Source organism: Macrotis lagotis, chromosome 6, assembly GCF_037893015.1.
Source record: "Macrotis lagotis isolate mMagLag1 chromosome 6, bilby.v1.9.chrom.fasta, whole genome shotgun sequence".
Classification (NCBI taxonomy): Eukaryota; Metazoa; Chordata; class Mammalia; order Peramelemorphia; family Peramelidae; genus Macrotis; species Macrotis lagotis.
This window is the reverse complement of record NC_133663.1, coordinates 219,616,922-219,639,104: the sequence shown is the minus strand read 5'-3', so window position 1 is coordinate 219,639,104 and position 22,183 is coordinate 219,616,922. Positions and strand designations below refer to the sequence as shown.

Below are 22,183 nucleotides of genomic sequence, written 5' to 3'. Positions count from 1 at the left end.
TCTTGATTTTTCTCTGTCCTTATTCTAACTTTTTATAAGGTCAATGCCTCTAGAGATTCCTTTTTTCCCAATTCTTATCCACCTTCTCTAGCATTACTTCTACTTTATTATCTTTACCTCTCTAATCTTTCATCTCTCCTGATCAACTGATTTTTTCTTTTTTAAATTTTATTTTATTCTGATCTTAAGAAATAAAGCAAACATTTCCAAAACATAATAGAATAGGAATAAAAAGATAATTGTACATGTACATACAAATTTATTATGTATAACTTACTTTTCCTTTTTAAAAAATAATACATTTTTTCTTCCCTCTCCCTCCCCCACCCTAAATGGTGATCATTAGTCACACATACACACACACACACTATATAATCATTCTATTCATAGTTCTATTTATCAGTTGGATGCAGACAGCATCCAAAACTTCATATTTTCTTTGTAGTTAATTTGGAGTCTTTATAATAGTTAAAATGATTTAAACTGATTCTTTCCATACTGCCTTCAAATTTAACCAAGTCTCACCCTGCCATCTTCAAAAATTTTCAGTAAACCCTACCATCTCCTCAAACTGTCGTACTTATATCTATTTTTCTCAAACTCCTAAAAAAAAATCTGCCCCCACTCATTGCCTCTACTTCCTCTCCTCTCCTTTAATTCTCAACCTTTTGTATTCTGGTTTCCTAATCACTCCACCTAATCAGACCACTGAAACTACTTTACTAAGTTGCCAATAATCTTAATTGCCTAAATTAATATTTTCTTCTAAATTCTCATTCTTCTTGACCTCTCTATGGTATTTTGTCCTATTTTTTTCCTCCTGGTTAATATCTTTTCTTGTTTTTTTATGATACTATTTCATGGTTTCTCCTACTTGTCTGATGATTCCTTTTCAATTTCCTTAGAAGGCTTATTCTCCAAATCATTTCCACTAATATGGGGTATATGCTAAGGCTTTGTTCTGTTCCATGTTCTTTTCTTGTTCTTGTTTCTATTTTTTTTCTTCTTGTTCTCATTTCCTCCCCTTTATCCACCTCTCTATCTTTCTCTCTATCTCTGTGTCTCTTTTTTCTGTCTCTATCTCTCTTCAATTCTATGTGCTTAATTTTCATGCAGATGATTCAGGTATACTATGGGTATCATTTTTCCATCTCTCTCTCTTTTTCCTGAGGTCAAGTCACATCAACCACCTCTTGGACATTTCAAACTGAATAGAGCTATGGGAAATTCCAAGATGTGATAACTTTCTTGCTAATGATTGATTTTTATACTACGTTAGGTTTAAACTACAAAAAAAGAAAAATGAAAAAGATATTGAGCAATTTTTTTAGAAATGCCTGGTAAATTTTCTATTGTTAACTGTCATTGAAACAACATGAGAAAAATATTAATAAGAACTGTACCTCACCCTAAGCTGTGATTAAAGAAACTTGCTGTTTGAGGTAAAATATCATGAAGCTGTAATTTTAATTGTTTTGAATTCACATGTAATTGTCTGAATTATTATTATAGTTATAATGCACCATTCAAGAAACTCAATATAAGCTGCTCAAAGGGAGAGTGACTTGAGGACTGCTGCCCAGGAATGTCTGTCCCTGAGAAGATTGAGAGGATGGCCTTACAAAGGTAATGTGAGGAGACTGGACACAATTTCCCCATTGTGTTATTTCCTTTTTGAACAGGAATGTCTCCTATCTAGTTAATCCTGAGCCTGGCTATATTTGGATGTTTCAAAAAGATAGCTATGGGGGCGGCTAGGTGGCGTAGTGGATAAAGCACTGGCCTTGTAGTCAGGAGCACCTGGGTTCAAATCCAGTCTCAGACACTTAATAATTACCTAGCTGTGTGGCCTTGGGCAAGCCACTTAACCCCATTTGCCTTGCAAAAACCTAAAAAACTACAACAACAACAACAACAACAACAAAAAGATAGCTATGACTCTTACCTGAAATTAAACAGAACTAAAGATGCTTTATCCCTTAGACTTAGACCTGGAAGAACTCTCTTGAAGTTGTTACAACTACATTCCTTCTTCATCCTTTCAAAGTAAATTTTGTTAAGCTTATCAGATAAAAATGTAACTTTTTGAATAATGAATCTTTTTTGATAATCTTTTCTTACAGTAAAGTTTTGCAAGGTCCTAGCATTTCTGAACTGCTATAATGGAATGCAAATATAGATTGCTTTATTAGGAAACTTACTTTGATCTTCATCCTCTAGTTCTGTTAGCAACATTGCTAGAGAATCTCTACAAGTAACCTGGACCCAGGAGATAGTCAAGAAAATCCTTCTACAAACTTTCCCTAGTAACAGGACCCATAAAATACCAGTTAGTTTAGCCAGCACTACAGTGTCCATTGCCTGGCCCCAATCAAACTTATCAGTGAACCTCCTGGGGATGTGAACCAATTTGCTCAAAAATGAACTATGACACCTACCTGACCATAAGGAATCCAACCCATATTTTATGAGTGTTGAGTGAAGGAGGTTGTCAAGTATAGTGTGAAACTATATTTTTTTTATGTTTTGCTATTGTATCTTACTTTATGTCTTTGTTTGGGTACAACAGATATATTAACCAACATGAAAATAAATCTCCACAAAATACATTCCCTGAAAACAACAAAGCAAGGCAGTCTAAATGAATGATTGTGATCAATAATGCATAGTATTTTCCACTTCTCATTACTACTTGCAAGCAGGAAGAAACATGTGTTTTAACTTTAATAATTTGGTACTACCTTTGTGTAGTATATTTGAGCTAAGTCGATTTTTTCCCTTAAATTTATCTTCATTTATATTGCTTTAGTTATTATTGCATCTATTCCTTCTCAGATTTTAAATAATAATTCATAGGCGACAGAAGCAAGGGTAGGTAGAAGAGGATGAATACAAATGCTGCCCTCTTATAATAGTGTCAAGAATTCTAACATTTAGAATGATCTGAGATCAGTGAAGAAAGTTAAGAACAACAGAAAGGTATTTAAAATTAGCAAGGAGGAAAGAAGAGTATCAAAGAAAGGATAGCTCATGGTGGATGGGACAGTAACAGAAGGCAGAAAGACTCAACTTTCATTATTTTTTATTTCCTCAGTTAATAATAATCTTGGGTCTAATCAGGATGGAAACAAAATAGTTAATAGAGAATAAAAAACCTAAAACTAAGGTAAGTAGAAAGATAGTAAAAAAAAAAACTCTGGATTAATCTTGAGATGTGCAAGTAACCAGGTCCAGATAAATTACAAACTAGACTACTGAAAAACCTGGTAGTATAATTACTGAGTCACTTTTAGTGATCTTATAAATATTGTGGAAATGGAAGAAGTTCCCCAAGTCTACAGGAGCTTAAATATTGTCTTGATTTTTAAAAAAAGAGAGAGAAAAGAGTAGATGCTATAAACTACATTTCTGTGGTAATTTACCTCTGGTAAAAATTACTGAATTTATTAAGACATAATTATTATGACGATCACAAAGAAAGAGTGACACTTCATAAGACTTATTATGCTGTGCCACGGGTCAGCAAAGAACCCCAAAAAGGCACCTTCTTAGTAGAGCTAATAATTCATCAACTTATTTTTTTAAAGTACCTCAAATGCTCATACCTTTAAATTCAGAGATTTTACTATTAGGCATATACCCTAAGGAGGTTTAAAAAAAGGAAAGAAAGAAAAAGACTTTCTATATGTCAAAATACTCATATTAGCAATTTTATGGGAGCTACCAGCTAGGAACAAAACATATATCAATAATTATAATAAAGAACTAACATTTACATCACTCCTTAAGGTTTAAAGGCATGTTTATCTCTTTTTGTCCTCACAAAACTCTTTGAGGTAGGTATTATTTTCCCCAATTTTATAGATAATAAAACTATAACTCAGCAAATTACTAAAGGACCCTGAGCAAATGACTTAACCTCTCTCAATCTCTGTTTCCTTATCTGTAAAAGGGAGGTAATAATAGCACATGCCTTGTAGGCTTATTGGGAAGATTAAATGAAATAATGTATATAAAAGGATATAAGAAACTGTTTTGAAAATATTACACAAATCTTAACTATTATCATTATAGTATATAGATGTATTGAAATAGGAAAAAGGAAAATATGTACAATAACTATAACAATAAAAATAGAAAGAACAATAAAAACAAAACTGAACACTGTAATATGACACTTTGGTCCAGGTGAACTGAGAAAATATCTTTACCTCAGTTCTTTGTAGATGTGGGCAACTATGTGTATGGATTATTTCATATATGATCAACATCTTGACTGATTTTACTGAACTAATTTTTTTCCTCTTTTTTTAAATGATTATGAAGAAAGGCTCAAGGGATCAGAGAATATGAAAGAGCTATCACTCAAAAATTACTTTTTGTTTGTTTGTTTTTCAGATTTTTGCAAGGCAAATGGGGTTAAGTGGCTTGCCCAAGGCCACACAGCTAGGTTAATTATTAAGTGTCTGAGGCCAGATTTGAACCCAGGCACTCCTAACTCCAGGGCTGGTGCTCTATCCACTAAGCCACCTACCTGCCCCTCAAAAATTATTTTTAAAGCTCCCACTATGCATCAGGCACTCTTCTTGGAGTTGGAGATTAGAAGATTAAAAGAACAGAAAAGCTATACTAGCTTTCATTGAACTGGAAAAGAATCACAGTCCTCAAGGAACTTACAATCTAACAGGGAAAATAGCATGTATATAAAACAAATATAGGGTAGGTCTGGGAGGGGGAAAATCAGGAACATTCTATGTAAAAGGTGGCACTTGAATGATTTCTGATAAGTATCAAAGATTCCAAGAGGTGGGAATGAGGTTGGAGTATATTCCAGATATGAAGGAGTCATTGCAAACTCATGGAAATGGGAGATAGTTTATAGTGTGTGAGGAAAAGCCAGATGGCTTTATGAAGAGTTGTAATGTTTAATATACTGGAGAGATTTATAGGGTCAAATTATCAAGAACTCTAAACACCTAATAGAGGAGCTTATATTTTATTCTTGAAGAAATAGGTAATCACCAAAGTATATTGAATGTGGGGTGAGGTAAAGATATGATAAGAAAAATCACTTATGTAACTATTTGGAGAATGGACTGGAACTGACATAGGAGACCAAAGAGGATATTGCATAGTAAAGGAGAGAAATGATGAGGGTCTTATTATGTAGTGATTATGAGTAGATAGGAGGGGATATGTACAAGAGTTGTTATTTAAGTAGAAACAGTAAGATTTGTCACTTGAATAAATGTATACATAAATAAGATAGAGGAATCAAAGGGGATACCTTGATTGTGAGTCTAGATAACTGAAAGGTGGTAGTGTCCTCAACAGTAACAGGGATGTAAAATTTATGATTTTGGGGGGAAATAAAATAAATTATAAATTCTGCTTTGGGTATGTTCACTTGAGATACCTATGAGAAATCTATTTCAATATATTTACTGGTTCATGATGAAGAACTAGTTAGTATTCAAGACAGAGACTAGAGCTGGATATATTGATCTAGGAATCATAATCATAGTACATAATTGTACTTGGGGGGAGCTAGTGAGGTCACCAAGTGAGATAGTATAAGAGATCCCAAACTGGAGCCTTAGGGTTTCACAACAGTTAAGATATATGACATGGATAATGATCCACCAAAGAAGACATAAAGTAGATAAGAGAAGAAACCAGAGAGAGCAGAGCAGCATCACAAAAACTCAGAGAAGTGAGAATGTTTGTTTAGGAGAAGATTGTTGAGGGTCTTCAGTAGTGTCAGATACTGCAGAGAGGTCAAGAAGGATAAATAACGGAGAAGAGAATATTAGAGGACAATTAAGAGATCTTGAAAACTTTGGAAAGAGCAGTTTTAGCTGAATTATTAAGTTTGTTTGGTTGGTTTTTAGGTTGTTGCAAGGCAATGGGGTTAAGTGGCTTGCCCAAGGCCACACAGCTAGGTAATTATTAAGTGTCTGAGGCCAGATTTGAACTCAGGTACTCTGGACTCCAGGGCCAGTGCTCTATCCACTGCATCACCTAGCTGCCCCTAAGTTTGAAGACAGATTTCAGAGGGTTAACAAGTGAGCAAGAGGGTGAAGGTGGAAGCACTTCTTGGAAATTGCATTTTCTTCCTTTTTGTTTGTTTTGTTTTTAAGTTTTTTTGCAAGGCAATGGGGTTAAGTGACTTGCCCAAGGTCACACAGCTAGGTCATTATTAAGTGTCTGAGGTGGGCTTTGAACTCAGATCCTCTGAACTCAGGGCTGGTGCTTTATCCACTGTGCCACCTAGCTGCCTGGAAATTGCTTTTTCAAAGAATTTGACTAAGAAAGTGGGGAAAGATTGGACAATAACTCTCAAAGATGATAGAATCTAATGCATGGGTTTTGTTTGTTTTTGAAAGATGGGGAAGGCTTTAGAATGTTTGCAGGCATCAGAGAAGAAACTAGTATGTGGGAAGAGAGACTGAAGATGTTGAGAGACAAGAGAGAAAGAAGGGCTGGCGGGAAAAAGGAAGTAGGATAGAAGGAACAATTTGCTGGAGACAGAAGGAGATAGAATTAAAAGTACATATAAAGGCCTTACTGTGGAGAAGGGCTACTTGGAATTGGAATTGGAATAGAGGGGGAGATAGGGTGAGATGATGTTAAGGCATTATAAGATGATAAGGAGGGAAAAACAAGGAGTTCTTGGCAAATGGTCTTCATTTTTTCAATAAGGTATGAAGTAAAGAAACTCAAGTGAGAACTTAGTGGAGGAGAAAAGATTTGAAACAGCCATTGTAAAGACATTGTAGAGCATGGAATAAATTAAGGAGGAGTAAAAGAACTGCCTTGATACTGTGAGGAACCAGTTGAAATTAGATGACCTAGATTCTTAACATAACTTTTTTCCATTTAGTAGTATATGACTATGAGTTAAGAAAAGTAAATGGGGAGATTAATCATAGATTATGATTTGGAAAGATAGGAAGTGATAGGAATTGAGAGGGAACAAGGGATTTACTAAAAGTTAAGACTGAGGGGCGGCTAGGTGGCATAGTGGATAAAGCACCTTAACCCCATTTGCCTTGCAAAAACCTAAAAAAAAAGTACTATACAAACAAAATTCATTTTTTAATTGTTCATGCCAGACTAAACACATTTAAAAAAAATCACTAGATTTGTTGATTGGAGGAGTGCTATTCACTTGCTTTACTTAGATTTCAACAAAACATTTGAAAATGTCTCTCATGCTCTGTGTATGGACATGATGAAAAAAATAATCTGGATTTTACTTGTTCCAAATCACTAGTCATTAATGAGTTGATGACAAGCATTAAGAACTCCACTGAAGAAGTCTAGAGATGATAGTTGGCATTTGCTAGTCAACATTTTAAATAGATGACTCAGATAAAGGAATAGAAAGGTTGTTTATTAAAATTGCATAATGACACAAAGGTAGGAGGAATAACAAATATGTTGAATGACAGAGTCAGGAATAAAAAGGAACTTGACAGACTAGAATGGTGAGCCAAATTCAATTAAATGAAATTTAAATAGGGATAAATATATAATCATACACTTGGACTCAAAAAATCAACTTCAAAAGTATAAGATGGAGAAGGTAAAATATGTCTTAAGAAGACCTGAAGTTTTCAGTGAATTGTAAATTCATTGTAAGTCAATAGGGTGATAGGCAGCCCATTCCACCACCACCCCCAAAGCTAATTCAATATTTTGTTTTACTGAGAGGTATAGTAACCAAGGCTAGGGCCAGGTACAGATTGCAGTATTTTTAGGGAGAACTAAAAAGAATCCAGAAGACTGTGACCAATGTAATAGTAGTATGACAATATCCAAGTCATTGAATATGGAAGTGCCCACCTAGGAGATTTCAGAGACCTACTTCTGTGATGGAAAACTTGATACCTGCATAGATATTCTCAGTTAGGCTCCTATGTGGGTAGAAACAGCTTCTTTCCATTGGCTATATAGAACTAGAGATGTCTGTATCTTTAAACCTACCTAAATAAGGCACATTCATTCCCTTTTTTCTATGACAGTGTCCAAAGGGAGAAGGACTCATTCACTCGCTGCAGTTTACTATGTAGTAACATGTAGTAACATTCTTATTCTCTTTAAGTCCTGAGGCTCTAAGAAATGGGCTTAGAATTTTGGTATTATTTTGTCTTCTCCAGTTCTAGGTCTCAAACCCAGGAGACAGGGTCTCAAACCCCATGGGAACCTTGGAATTCAAGATTTCAGAATAGAGGTTGCAATCAGTTTAGCAAAGAAAGGATCTACAAGCCCTGGGTGGGGTAAAGAGAATGGGGCTGATTTTAGATGTGAACCTTGGTGATGCTATGTAGGAACAGAGGTAAACTTGTGAACCTAATTCCCCCTCCTCTCCCTTACCCAGAATCCCTGGAAGTGCTTTGGCCTGGGAGCTTTATGTTCCCCAGGCAATTAGGGGAAAATGTCTGGCACCTAATGTTTATTGATTGAGTGATTGGTTGTTCTTGCTATACCTTTGAAGTAAATATTTCTTTGTAAGAGCTAATCTAACAAGTGACTAAATAGAATTAAGGTGCCCAAATCCCTAAAATTGAATGAACCAGGTTGGTAGGAGTTTGAGCCAAAGACTCTCTCCACCTCTTCCTGGAATTCTCCTAAAGATTGTAACCAAAAATGGAGGGTGCCCTGAAATGTAACCTGGTCTTCAGGCAGTGGGGGCCAGAGAATCAATCAGTGTTCTAAGAGGAAGACTAGGGATCTGCTTTTGAGACAGCAGATTTGGCATATGTGGAGACATTCTGTGTTGGGGTTCCTAAGTGGGTTCCTCCATTTTGGGAAGTCTGGGGCATGTGGCTAAAATTTGTTATACTGGAAGTAATGAAACGCTTCTAATCCACACCGTATAAAGATATACTGAAGGAATTGGGGTTTACTGTAAAAAAAAAAAAGACAGGAAAGCATTCTTCAAGCATTTGAGGATACAAAAGAGGGATTAAATTTGTTCTGTTTAATGCCAAAAATTAAGAGCAAAGAGTAAAAGTTACAAGAGGAAAATTTAGCCTTGATGAAAGAAAAATATTTTCTAACAATTAAAATTATCCTCAAGTGGAATGGATTACATTAGTAGATAGTAGATTTCATCTTCTCTAGAGGTCTTTAGGGTCCGGATGATCATGGTAAGGAGGAAGTAGAGGAAATTCTTGTTCAGATAAAGGTTGGCCAAACAAATTTTGTGGTCCCTTCCAATTCTGAGATTTTTTGAATTGAGGAACATAGACAGTCAGATAGCAGAGAGTTTATGTAGCATGGGGTGGGGGGAGGTCAGTTATTAGACTTGTTTAAAAAAATGGAGACATTTTAGATTCATATTTAAAAACTTTCCCCTTCTTTAAATTTGTCATTATTCTTTAGCAAAAGGAAAGTAGGAATATGATAGATTTTTGAAAAATTTTTGAGGGTAACTAGATCATAATCAGTGGCTTACATTAATTCCCTTTCTCTGAGATCCTCCTCCTACAAGTTTAGAGTGCATATATTAGAGAATAGGAGGTAGGAGGGAAAAGGGGTAGGAAGAAAATGGGAAATTATATGTGTATCTGTGGGACAACAACATCTTGCTTAATATATGTCCTTGGGAAAAACTCTGTATAATTGGGAGCAGAGGAATGGTATAATTAAATTTTAAATATTTGGAAGAACTAAAGATATTCTAATGTGAAACTTTCTAAAAAATATTGTTTCAAAAACATGAGCTGCCATATATAAAAAAATAAAATTGAGATTTTATATATGTGTGTGTGCGTGTGTGTGTGTGTGTGTGTGTGTGTGAGAGAGAGAGAGAGAGAGAGAGAGAGAACTGGCCCCCACATGAAGAAAAAATGGAAGCTACAATGTATAAAGGAAATTCAAGAATGCAGAAAAATGGGATCCTATCTATAATACACATATCTGTGGGACAACAACATCTTGCTTAATATAATATAATATCTGTCCTTGGGAAAAACTCTGTATAATTGGGGGCAGAGGAATGGTATAATTAAATTTTAAATATTTGGAAGAACTAAAGATATTCTAACGTGAAACACTTTCTAAAAAATATTGTTTCAAAAACATGAGCTGCCATATATAAAAAAATAAAATTGAGATTTTATATATGTGTGTGTGCGTGTGTGTGTGTGTGTGAGAGAGAGAGAGAGAGAGAGAGAGAGAGAGAGAGAGAGAGAGAGGAACTGGCCCCCACATGAAGAAAAAATGGAAGCTACAATGTATAAAGGAAATTCAAGAATGCAGAAAATGGAATCCTATCTATAATATGCTCACACACATTTCAAAGGAATGGAGGAAGGATCCTAAGTAAATGTGTGTATATGTATGTGTGTATCTAAATGAATGTGCATATTTATGTACATAAAATATATGTCTATATACATACATACACATGTGCATATGAGTATCCTTGTGGGGTCTAGTAACACTTTTAGGACCAAAGGAATTTGATTCTAGAAACACTTCTAGGACCAGAGACAAAACTGAGAATATCATCCAGCTTTAATAACAACCTCATTTGCTTAAACATTCAGTTTCCTAGTCTTCATATGATTTAGGCTTTTATCTTTTAAGTTTATTTTCCCTTAACTGGATATCTCTTCTAAAAAGTCTGAGTTGTCATGATACACACTGTTTTCTCTCACTTGCATTCAAGTTACCTTTTCCTCTCTCCACATACTCTCTCTAAGTGGGAACACTGTTTCCAATCCAAAGGCATTAATCAGTATGCCCTGATCAGAAATTTAAGAAAAAAAAGGCAAAGGTCAGGTTATCTAAACACTTCCAAATCTTCTCCATCCTTCTTATTAACTTCTGACAGCCTCTGTCTTATTCCCCTAGTCCCTCGCTCCCCCGCCCCCACCTCACTGTTGTCCAACAACAATATACAGATTCCAGGAGGGTTAGCAGAGTGCCCACAAGTATGGATTTTAGTCCTTCTCCCTCCCCAATCTTTTGGTACATTTTAGTAAAGATAGACTGTCCATAGCCTCCTTCCCAGGAACCTCTTCCAATTACCAATACTTAACTTAAAAAGACCAAGGTCTCCCACTGTATTTGGGGTTATCTCCAGTCATCCTGATTTTTATCTTGCCACTGGACCCAGATAGCCCCAGAAGAGAGAATGAAACTGGTGACTTTGCATAGCCCTCACTAACTTAAATCCAATTCACTGGCAAGTTATGACATCTCCTTCCTGATGTCATGATCCTCTTTGAAAATGAAGCACAATCAACAACAAATGTCCTGAGTCCTGGCTAACTCTGAATAAAGTCTGCTTCATTTCCATAAATTCTTTTGGCATTCTAAATCTTCCTGTGAAATACTACAAGACTGGTGAACTAGGAATTACAGATCATTTTAATTCATAACCCATGTAAATTCAGATTTTTACAAGTTTGCTTAAAATGTGTTTTCTCTAGTGTTTTCCCAATTAAATTAAAATAAAAATTTTAAATTAGTCTTGAAACTAATACTATCTCAATTTTTATCAAAAACTCACGAGTATTGACTCAGGTTTTAAATAATCTTTTAAATGAGTGTGAACTGTTGTTTAGTAAAACATGTCTATTGAAAATGGTAAAATAATATTTGTCTCTTTCACTAACCCACAAAAAACAAGATACTAACAAGAAATAAGTATGAATAAGGACTACTACACACAGAATTTGAAATAACTTGGTAAATTTTTTTTTGTTTTGTTAGGTTTTTGCAAGGCAAATGGGGTTAAGTGGCTTGCCCAAGGCCACACAACTAGGTAATTATTAAGTGTCTGAGACTGGATTTGAACCCAGGTACTCCTGACTCCAGGGCCGGTGCTTTATCCACTAAGCCACCTAAGCGCCCCTACTTGGTAAGTTTTTGTGGTTCCCCCTCCCTTATATACCTGAACTGAGAGAATAAGAAGGAAGAGGTATTTGATCTCATAAGCAAGTAGGATACATTCATTAGAAGCTAGAACTATACAGAAATCTTTCTGATGCATCTTGAGGTAGTTGGTAATGTGTCATAATACAATGTTCTGTTTGGAACTAGGAACTAAGGGTCAGAAAGATGTCTAGTATCTCATACTTGTTCCCTGATATTCATATTGCTGTGAGGGAGACCTATAGTCATTTGATAAAAATGAAAATATAAGCCATTGAACAACTCACATGGCTAAGTAATGTTTATTAAAGAAAATAACAAAGCAGATTGGCTCTTAAAATGAAAGGGAAGAGTACAAGAATATGACTGCCTCCAAAATTTCTTCTAGGTCCATAATGAATTTTCCAATTTCTCCATCAAAGGTGAGTTTCCATGCCTGTGGAAGGCAGATAGTATAGATTTAATTGACCATCACCGTTATTATGCATTCCATTCTGGAGTGCTTTCTCTAAATCCTTTCTTTCTCCTCTTGGAACATTCCAGTGTTTCAAATGTTGTGAAGATATGGCTTATATCATACAGAAATCAAGTAACACAAAAGTTTATCTTAAAAACAGACCCTCAAATATTATCAGCATTTGTCACTAACTATAATCAGAATCAATGACTGAAAACAGTCCCTCATTAGCTATAACTCCTATCACTCCCTACCTCCATATAGACATTTAGTTAAATTGTATAGATGGATGAACCATTCTTCCTTGTTGGTACCTCCCAGAAATATCTAGCTCATGGGTCTTGAAAACCAACAGCTTAATGAGGAAACAATATAGAAATTTCAGAAAAGATGGTAAAATTTTGGCCACCAATCAACCAATCAAGTTAAGGTGTCATTGATTATTTTATAATTCTCTAACCCATCCAAAAGATCTTTTCTATGTCACAACTGACAAAAATCCAGTTGGCAATAGTACTATAGCTTCCTCTTCTGATTTGATATTTTATGTTATCAGATATAATAAAGACATATAAAACATTGGGATTTTCCCCCTTTCCAAAATGTCATAAAGTATAAGAATTTATTCAGTCTCTTATGAGATAAGCAGAACCAGTTTCTTGCCTTCTCAAGTCGGTCTTTAATCTCGATGTTTAGCAAGCTTACAAACAATTAGAGGGGGACTAAACTTTCACACAGATTTATAAGTGAAAAGACACAGACCTTGAGGAAGACAATCTAACATTGAGACTTACAAATCTCAATTACAGGGTGATAAGATTAATTTTTTATCAGAAATATATACAATTAAAGAATGTAAGACATAGACAATTGCAATTGAATGTAAGTTCCTAAGGGTAGGGTCAGGTTTTCACTTCTGTCTCTGTGCCATTCTGATCCACAGTGGATACTAAATTTATGCTTCTTGATTCACAGATCAAGAAGGAGATGGCCAGCAGGTCTGAGGTGCATTGCTTAAGGTCAAAATGGGTTGTAAATGGAATGAATGCACTTCACCTCCAGAGTCCTACGTTTTCTTATTTGTAAAATGAAGGCAGTTGAGTTGTACTAGTCCTAGGAGATACTTTGGTGAAATCGACACCCCCTCTTTGTCTCGGGCTCCCCCCTCCCCTCCTCCCAGTTCCAACAGATTCTTTGTTCTTTTTATTCCTTGCACTTGCATCTCTCTTCCTTCAGGTTGAACACCAAGGGGAAAGAGTGAAACCAGAATATATTACCATACATTAATGAATGGAGAAGTGTAGGAAGCTAGGGGATTTCCACTTAAATTCAGCCACCAGTGAATTGTCGAGTGCTGGGAGGAGCGATCCCTGCATTTAGCCTTAAGGTAAAGGCATCCTCCAGTCAGAAAATAATTTTTTGACGGCGTTCTCTTGAGTCTGGGTGAACCTTAAGTTTTAAGCTTTAATGGCTTAAATTTTAAGCTTTAATAACTTAAGCTTTTATAACTTAAAGCTGCATCGACTTTTGGAACATCCTGCATAAAACTAGAAGCCGGAGAACCCATTTAAATAAAGCATTTTCGAATAATTAGTAACTTATGGAAATGTTTATTGACTTCGTTCTTTGGGTCCTTTTTTTATTTCGGTCTCACTTCTAAAATGTCTTAAAATTTGGTATTTCTGGGCCTGGATACTCCTTCCCTCCCACGGCATATTCTGCAGCCCCTCCACGCTCCGAATTCCTTCCAAACAGGGGGCGAAGACAAACTTTAGGTCTTTTCTTCCCAGACTAACACACAAGGCTGAGGGTCTCTGCCGGAAATCATTGCGCTAAGGAGGGGCGAACTACAACTCCTACAAGGCCCCGCGCCTACTTGCTTGCTCTCTCCACGGCCTACAACTCCCACAAACCCTAGCGGTCGTCGCAGGCCCGGGAGATAAGCTAGTGCAGGCTAGGGGGCGGAGTGGGAGAAGGGATGGAGGGGAGGGCGCGGCTAGGAAGTGCGTCAGAGGCGGCGAGCTGGGGGCGGGGGCCGCGGCAAGTGGAGCCGCAGGAAGTGCGGGATGGTGGTGGCCCAGGAGGATGGGCGGTGAGTCTGGTGGCGCTCGAGGTGGGACGGGACGGGACGGGGCGGGTTGGGGGAGGGAGGAGCGAGAGACCCCTCGGCCAGGCTGTGCGGGTGGTGGGTGCAGTCAGGGCGGGGCTCCTCCCGGCACTGCGGCCCCTGCCGCCCCTGCTCGTTCTATTTGCCTCGAGCGGGTCCCGGGGGTCCCCAAGTTCGTGGGGGGGGGGAGCTGAATCACCAGGGGCGGAGCCCGAGGGGAGGACGGAGCGAGGATGGCTCGGGAGCCGGCGCGGGGATGTGGACGCGGGCGCTTCCCGCGCCCACCCCGACCTCTCGTGCACTCCCCGGGAGCCGCGCCCGCCGGGCTCGGGGCCAGCCGCGGTGGTCTTGTAAGGTTATTTAGGAATTCCAGGATGACAGAGACTGCAGGGAAAAAAAGCGTGGAATCGAGGTGAACCTGAACTCTCGAACTTGCGAGGCCTCCCCCAGCCCCCCCCCCCCGAGTCCTCTCTCACCCCGGCTCCTCTCTTGTTTGTGAGGCCGCTTTGGTCTCTGCCCCGCGTGCCGGAACTCTTGACTCGGCTTCACTCGGTCATTTTACTGCCCAGTTCCTGAACTCTGCCCCTGGCTGAAGGTCGGCAGGCAATAGTAAACAGTCACGCAGTTACACAGCTTGGTTCCTGCCCCGAGAGAAATGCGATTTGGGAAGGCAGGGATGAAGGGGGAGAGAATTTGGTGAGAGGTTTATCTCCGAATGAAGCAGAGATTGACATGCAAAAGAATCGCCTGTTTATTGAGTTCAGAACAACCTTACCCTCGGGTTTTAGCACGAATTCTTTATTTTTTTTTAACTTAAGCCTTTTTAAGAACTTTCATAGTTCATTGAAACCAGGCTCTGACTTCCTTTGCTGCCTTTCCCAGAGGAGATACAAAACTTAGTATTCTTGCAGAGACATAAAGCTTCACTAAACTTAGATGTAAGTTAAGTGCGGAATTTTTAGAATTCTCTTAACTGCACTGTTAACTATGTGGTTTTATCTGTATTTACAAATTCCTTTGCGAAAGTAGAGTGTCTCTAGTGGAAATCTCAAAGTAGGAACCGTCAGGACCCAGATTTTGTTCCTGCTACTATTTGTAATAATCAAAGCCATAATTTTGGAAAGCTTCAGTTTCATCATCCGTAAAATGGAATTTTTGATCCTATATGACATAGATATAAATTTCAGCACTATCCACTTTACTTGGATAAAGACCTGGAATTCTGTATCTCTTGTGTCCTGTGCAATTTGGAATTTAGTAAGTACTTTATTATCACGATAACTTGTTTGAAATGTAGAGACATTTTAATGTCTTTAAGAGATTTTAATGGCTCTGTGAACCATACTTTCCATAAGGTTTTCTTAGCAAAGATAATGAAGTAATTTGCCATTTCCTTCTACAGTAGATTAAAGAATACAGAGGTATAACCTTGCCCACTGTAATATGTCTGAGCTCAGATTTAAACTCAAACCTTACTGACTCCAGTTGCACCGGGACACCCATCTGCTTTGATCAGTTAAGAAATGAGTATTTACCAAATTTCTTATCCATAATCATAATATATTGTGCCAGAAATTTCAGGGATGAAATTTAGACAATCTTTAGTCAAAATCACAAACATTTTTAAGGCTTGAATAGGCATTCCTTAACTGTTTTCATGTCTTTTATCCTTTTGACTGACTTAATGAAACTTGTGAATCCTTTCTCAGAATAATAATTAAGTACATGTCAAATTTTAATTAAAAGGGAAGCAGAAAAAAAGGATGCAATTTTTTTTCCTATCCAAGTTTATGAACCCCTGGAACTTTATCCTCAGATCCTAGACTAAGAAACTAATCTAGAGAATGACAAAAGGAATTCTTTGCTATTGAATATTTTTAATTGTTAAATTTTAATTTTTAATTCACTTAATTATTAATTTAATTATTTAAAAGTTTATTAAAATTTATCCAAAAATTAATTATTAATTTAATTATTTTAAAAGCTGGCTTGGTTTCTTGAAAATTAATTTTTCTGTGTTTTCTTTTTCTTTTTTTCCCCTTTTAAAAGCAAAAAAACCTGAATGCCAGAATGGATAACCGTTTTGCTACAGCATTAGTAATTGCTTGTGTGCTCAGCCTCATTTCTACCATCTACATGGCAGCATCAATTGGCACCGATTTCTGGTATGAATATCGAAGTCCAGCACCAGAAAATGTCAGTGATTTAAACGCAATCAAGGATGAATTTTTCGACAGCGATCCTAACGAAAAGACTTACAATGACTTACTTTTCCGGTATAATGGCACAATGGGATTGTGGAGAAGGTGTATCACTGTGCCCAACCACACACCTTGGTATAGCTCTCCAGAAAAGACAGGTATATATACTTTTTAAAAATATTTCCTTAATCTATACCAAATAATTAACTTTGGCTTTAGTTTCTACAGCTTAATGATATCTGAAGATATTTTGCTTACTTATTTTGGACAATTTTGTGTCTTAACCTGGCATTTTGACCATACAGAATTCAACACAAAATTAAAATTAGTAAAGTGCCATCTGTGTTCAGGCCAATGTCCTAGACACTGGGAGAAAAACCATGATCAAAAAAGACAAAATCTTTGCTCCTTTAGTGCTTGCAGTTTAGTAGAAAGATAGGAAATATTTTGATTATGTGATAGAAAGAGTTGGAGAAAGCCAGAGTTCTATAGGAGAGCTGAGAGGGGAGTGAATGAACTAAGAAGTACCCAGAAAGATTCATGGGGGGCTTAAGAAATGGCTTTAAAGTATGGCAGGATTTCAGCAGACAAAGGAGTTGCAGAGGCAGATTGTGTTCTAAATCTTGGAAATGGCATGAAGAAATGCCAAGAAAGCATGGAAAGTTATTTAGGAAACATTAGTCTAGTTTGGCAGGAGACTCGAGAAGAAGAGTGGTATGAAATTAGGCTGGAAAGATAGGTAGTGCCATATCGTGTTCAGCACTAACCATTTTTAATTTTGTTCTTTTGGAAGGAAGAATTCATAGAGTAGTTTTGAGTAGAGAAGGGACATGAGCAAATTAATCAGGCAACATTGTAAAGGACAGATGGGGTGGAGACAGAAGGAAGTGAAGGTAGGGAGACCAGTTGGGCCATTCATTGCATTAATCCAAAGAGATGGTAATGAGAGCCTGTATTAGAGTGGTAGCAGTGGGAAGAAAGACTGCCAGGGATATAATAATTATAGAAAGGTGCCAATGATATACTAGTTATAGAATCCTTAGGTCTTAGTAACTGAGGGGGAAATGAGAGGTGAGGGAGAAAAGGTCAAAGATAAATCAACATTTTGAACACAGGAGGCTTTTGGGGGAAAGAAGTTAAACTGAAATCTATTGTAGATTCATTTCTCTAACTCAGGATAGAGTTCAAGAATAGAGCTGTCAGTTTGTCATCTTTATAACCAAAATTCAAAATAAATGATATTATCAAAGGAGACAGAATAGGCAAAGAAAACTCAGTATTTAAATCATTGAACTTGAATAAAGATTTGGAAACCCTACACCAGTATGAAGAAAATAGACTAACATCCAAAATCAAGCCTATAGATATTTATCTCTGTTCTCTTTCAGGCAGTTGTCATGTGAGATCTGTTTTTATTTTGGAAGACATAATTTGGTCAGCTCTACATTCAAATCCACTTAACAATCAGTAGTTTTAATTGTGGACCTCATTGAAGAAAAGAGCAAATAGTAATACTTAATATCTAAAAGATTTATCTTTCAAATTGATTCAGTAAGAGCTCATGCTTAATATTTTTAAACTTCAATTTTCATCTATTAAATTTGAATATTTTAAATACTTTAGGTCTTTTTCTTAGCCTTGGCTACCACTTTTAGCACTTCTGAATGGAAGCACTATATCCTTTGTGGTGGTTGTTATTGCAGAAAGTCAGGCATGAATAAGTCAGGGAGGGGCTGAAATGAACCGGAGGCCAAGGGGAGGACTGTTGAAATTGGTTCCCAAAAGACTTGATTGTAGAATGTTTATGATGAAAAGAACAAGTAATCGTTGTTGCTCTTGTTCCAGAGTCATCTGACTTGACCACAGAATGTTTCAGCTTTACACTATCAGATCAGTTCATGGAGAAGTTTGTAGAGCCTGGAAACCACAACACTGGGATTGATCTACTCCGAACCTGTGAGTGATTCCATCATAGCAGATTTGGGGAAAAAAAGAAAAAGACGTTTTCCCCATCCTATGTTACATTCGTTTAGAAAAGAGAGAAAAATTTTCCTCTAAAGAGGGAAGAGTTCCATTTCCACTGCTTAGCAACTTCCTCATTTATATGGGACACAGTATTAATATTCATTCTGCCTCCTTCAACAGATTGATAGGATCCAAGGCCATTTTATGTAAAAGTAGAACCATAATGACACAATGAAAAAAGCAGTTCAATTCCTCAATCTACTCAGGTAAAAACTCCTTCAAGTGTCCAGCACAAAGAGAGAGAAAAAGAAAATCTGTCCCCTCACATTCTGGGGGGGGGGGGGGGGGGAGATTCTTCATTTACACAGATACATTTATAAAATAATGCCAAGTAATTTCTAGAAGAATCAGGAAATGGATTTTATAGGAAATAATCCTTGGGCTGAATCTTGGATGGGGCCTGAGATACCAAGAAGTGGAAGAAAAACATTCAAAGCATGGAGGTAGCTTGTGTAAAGACAGAGCAGAGATGGAATCTCATGGACGCTAGTTTGACCAGCTAATAGAGTACAGTGGAAACAGCTAAAAAGGCAAGGTGGATCCAAATGCAAAGGGCATTGAATTCCAAGCAGATAGTTTGTATTTTATCCTAGAGGCAGCAGGGAACTCCTGAAAATCATTGATCAGAGGAGTGACTGATAAACCAAGCAGCTTTGTTGTAGATGTCAGATTTGACTGGTGAAGGGTGAGGTGCTCGGGCTTGTAAGAAGAGGTAAAGAGTACCTTAAACTAGGCTGATTGTGAAATAAGAAGGAAAAAGGGATGAATTTAAGAGATATGAGGATGATTGAATTGATATGACTTGGTAGCTGATTGGAAAGAGGTTTAAGAAGAGGTCTAGGTTTAGGGAGTTTGAGATGCTTTTAAGATAATGTAGGTGGAAATGCCTATTAGGCAGGTGGAAAAGAAAAGGATGAGGGATAGATATGTTGCTTTGCATGTCTTCTAGATAGAAATATGGAAAGCATACTATTGAGATTACCAAGAGGAAGCATGTAGAGTAAGAAGAGAAAGAGAGCCCCATACAAAGCTCTGGCTACCCTCTTGCTTGGAGGGGTATAGTCAGAATCGGAATGATACTACAAAGGATACTAAGAAGGATTGATCAAGTAGATAGGAGCTACAACAGCAAGGTCACAAAAATCCAAAGGGGGGTATCCAGAAGCTGCAGTAGAAACTGGCAAAAAGATGAAGATGAGTAGTTAGTACGATTTTGGATTTAGCAATAAAGAAGTTATTGTTCATCTTGAAAAGAGCAGTTTTATTTAAGTGGGCTTAAAAACTATATTAGAACAGGTTGGAACATAAATTGAGGGGAGGAGGAATGACCACAACCAATGTCAACAGCTTTCATTGAAATTCTGACTGAGTGGGGCAGCTAGGTGGCAGTGGATAAAGCACCGGCCCTGGAGTCAGGAGTACCTGGGTTCAAATCCAGTCTCAAACACTTAATAATTACCTAGCTGTGTGGCCTTGGGCAAGCCACTTAACCCCATTTGCCTTGCAAAAACCTAAAAAAAATAAAAGAAATTCTGACTGAAAGGAAGGAGGGAGTATGGATGATAGCTTGAGAGAATAGTGACATCAGAGGAGGTTGTTTTAAGAATTGGGAAAACCCTGAACCTGGTGGAAGAAGCCAGTTGATAAGAGTTTGGAAATTAGGGAAATAAATTGAACTGTTATGCAAGCAAGTGAAACAGGAGAGAATTACAACTGGAGTGGTTCATATTGACAAGAAGAACCATCTTTTTTCTCAGATGTAGAAGAGGAGAAAATTGGAAATGGTGTTGAAAGTAATTTGAAGGGTAGAATTGGAGAGACAAGGGAAAAAGGTCTCCACGAATGGTACCATTTTTTTTCAGTGAAATTTGATGAACCCCTTTGCCAAGAGAAAAGGAGTGAAGGTGATAGCATAGGTAACTTGAAGGAAAAGGGTTGGAACAGACTGAGGAATGTGATAGACTGTAAATCAGAGAATAAAAAGATTACATGTAGTATTAAGGGCCCATTTGAGATTATGAAACAAACTTATAATGATTTACACTGGATTTGGAGTCAGAAGACCTGGATTTAAATGTTACCTGTGTGACCTAGGACAACTTGTATAATAACCTCCCAGTACTTTCATCTGTAAAAATAGGGGAGTTGGACTTAGCCTTTCTAATTTAAAATCTGTAATCTTTTACTTTTTCCTGCATTTGGAATTCTTTACATAAGTAATAACTTTTATGTTGTCTTAGGAGGCAACTTACTCTGATCAAATTTGGGATCTTATCTTTAAATAAAATTGCTCCTTGGAGTCTAAGTAAAATGGAAGAAATTTCTAATTGACAAAATGCTATAGCAAGATAATAACCCCCACCTCTCTCCCCCCATCCCTCCTTCCCTTCCTCCCTCTTTAACCTTCTTCCCTCTCTCATTCCTATTTTTCCCCTCCATCTTCTTTCTATCAGATCTTTGGCGCTGCCAGTTTCTTTTACCTTTTGTTAGCCTAGGTTTGATGTGCTTTGGGGCTTTGATTGGATTTTGTGCTTGTGCCTGCCGGAGTCTGTATCCAACTATTGCCACAGGAGTCCTTCATTTTCTTGCAGGTGGGTGTCAAGTTTTACTTTACTTGAACTCTTAACCTCAAGGTAAGGGCCTTTCAGTCATGGTTCATAAACTGCCACATTCCAGTGTCCTGTTGAGACATCAGTGATTCCACTGCCTAATTATGCACTGTACTTTTTGCCTTCTCTCTTTCTCTCCCAAACAGGTCTGTGTACACTGGGCTCAGTCAGTTGTTATGTTGCTGGTATTGAACTACTTCATCAGAAGCTGCGGCTGCCTGAGAACGTGAAGGGTGAATTTGGATGGTCCTTCTGCCTGGCTTGTGTCTCGGCTCCTTTGCAGTTCATGGCTGCTGCACTCTTCATCTGGGCAGCCCGCACCAACCGAAAAGAGTATACGTTAATGAAGGCCTATCGGGTGGCTTAGAGAGGTTCTTCCTTCAATTACAGTTTGCTACACTACAGTATTTTTAATGTCCATCTTTTATTCTCATATCTTTCTCCTCCCTCCCCTGCCTTCCCTGCCTCCCCCCCCTTACCCCTTCTCTTCCCCTGTGGATATAATTCCATTCTGGAAGTTTATTTTCATTGTTTTCTTTAAATTTGTATAATACATCACACCTTTCATATGTCCAAAAAGATCTAGGTCCTAATCCAGAATAAGAGATTAGTAGATAAAAGAGCATAAATAAATTTAGGTGAAAGAGTATCTGTTACCTGAAGTAAAGGTAATGTCACAATATTTATGTTGTATTAGAAGTCTGTTTTGATTATTATAACCTCTTTAGTTTGACTGTTGTGTAGAACCTATCATCCAAGAATATTAATGCTATTTTCAGATGTTAAACTTTTATATGATGGAGAAAAGATAAAGTCGTGTTTCTCTACCCTTACAAGTGTAGCTTCATCCAAGGTGACTACAGCGACTCTTTTAAATTGCACTGTGCACAAA

At 37.4% G+C, this 22,183-nt stretch overlaps 1 protein-coding gene across 3 annotated transcripts; it reads left to right on the top strand.

Moving 5' to 3' along the window:
- Positions 1-12,090: 12,090 nt before the first annotated feature.
- CLDND1 (claudin domain containing 1) lies at positions 12,091-21,971 on the top strand. Of its 3 annotated transcripts, none has more exons than XM_074192309.1 (5): positions 12,091-12,314; positions 16,506-16,815; positions 18,503-18,613; positions 21,136-21,273; positions 21,438-21,971. In XM_074192309.1, the coding sequence occupies exons 1-5, from the start codon at positions 12,255-12,257 to the stop codon at positions 21,656-21,658; spliced, it is 840 nt and encodes a 279-aa protein (XP_074048410.1). In that variant the 5' UTR covers positions 12,091-12,254; the 3' UTR covers positions 21,659-21,971. The 3 variants fall into 3 exon arrangements, with proteins under 3 accessions (XP_074048410.1, XP_074048411.1, XP_074048412.1); XM_074192310.1 differs by lacking the exon at positions 12,091-12,314 and adding an exon at positions 14,367-14,441; XM_074192311.1 differs by lacking the exons at positions 12,091-12,314; positions 21,136-21,273 and adding an exon at positions 15,437-15,713.
- Positions 21,972-22,183: the final 212 nt, after the last annotated feature.

Bases quoted from the DNA above. Each gene is read 5' to 3' on its own strand.
- CLDND1 (XM_074192309.1), top strand. From the start codon at position 12,255: ATGACTGCCTCCAAAATTTCTTCTAGGTCCATAATGAATTTTCCAATT. The intron at 16,816-18,502 runs GTATATATACTT...CTCTTGTTCCAG, and splicing joins TAGCTCTCCAGAAAAGACAG to AGTCATCTGACTTGACCACA. The intron at 18,614-21,135 runs GTGAGTGATTCC...TCTTTCTATCAG, and splicing joins GATTGATCTACTCCGAACCT to ATCTTTGGCGCTGCCAGTTT.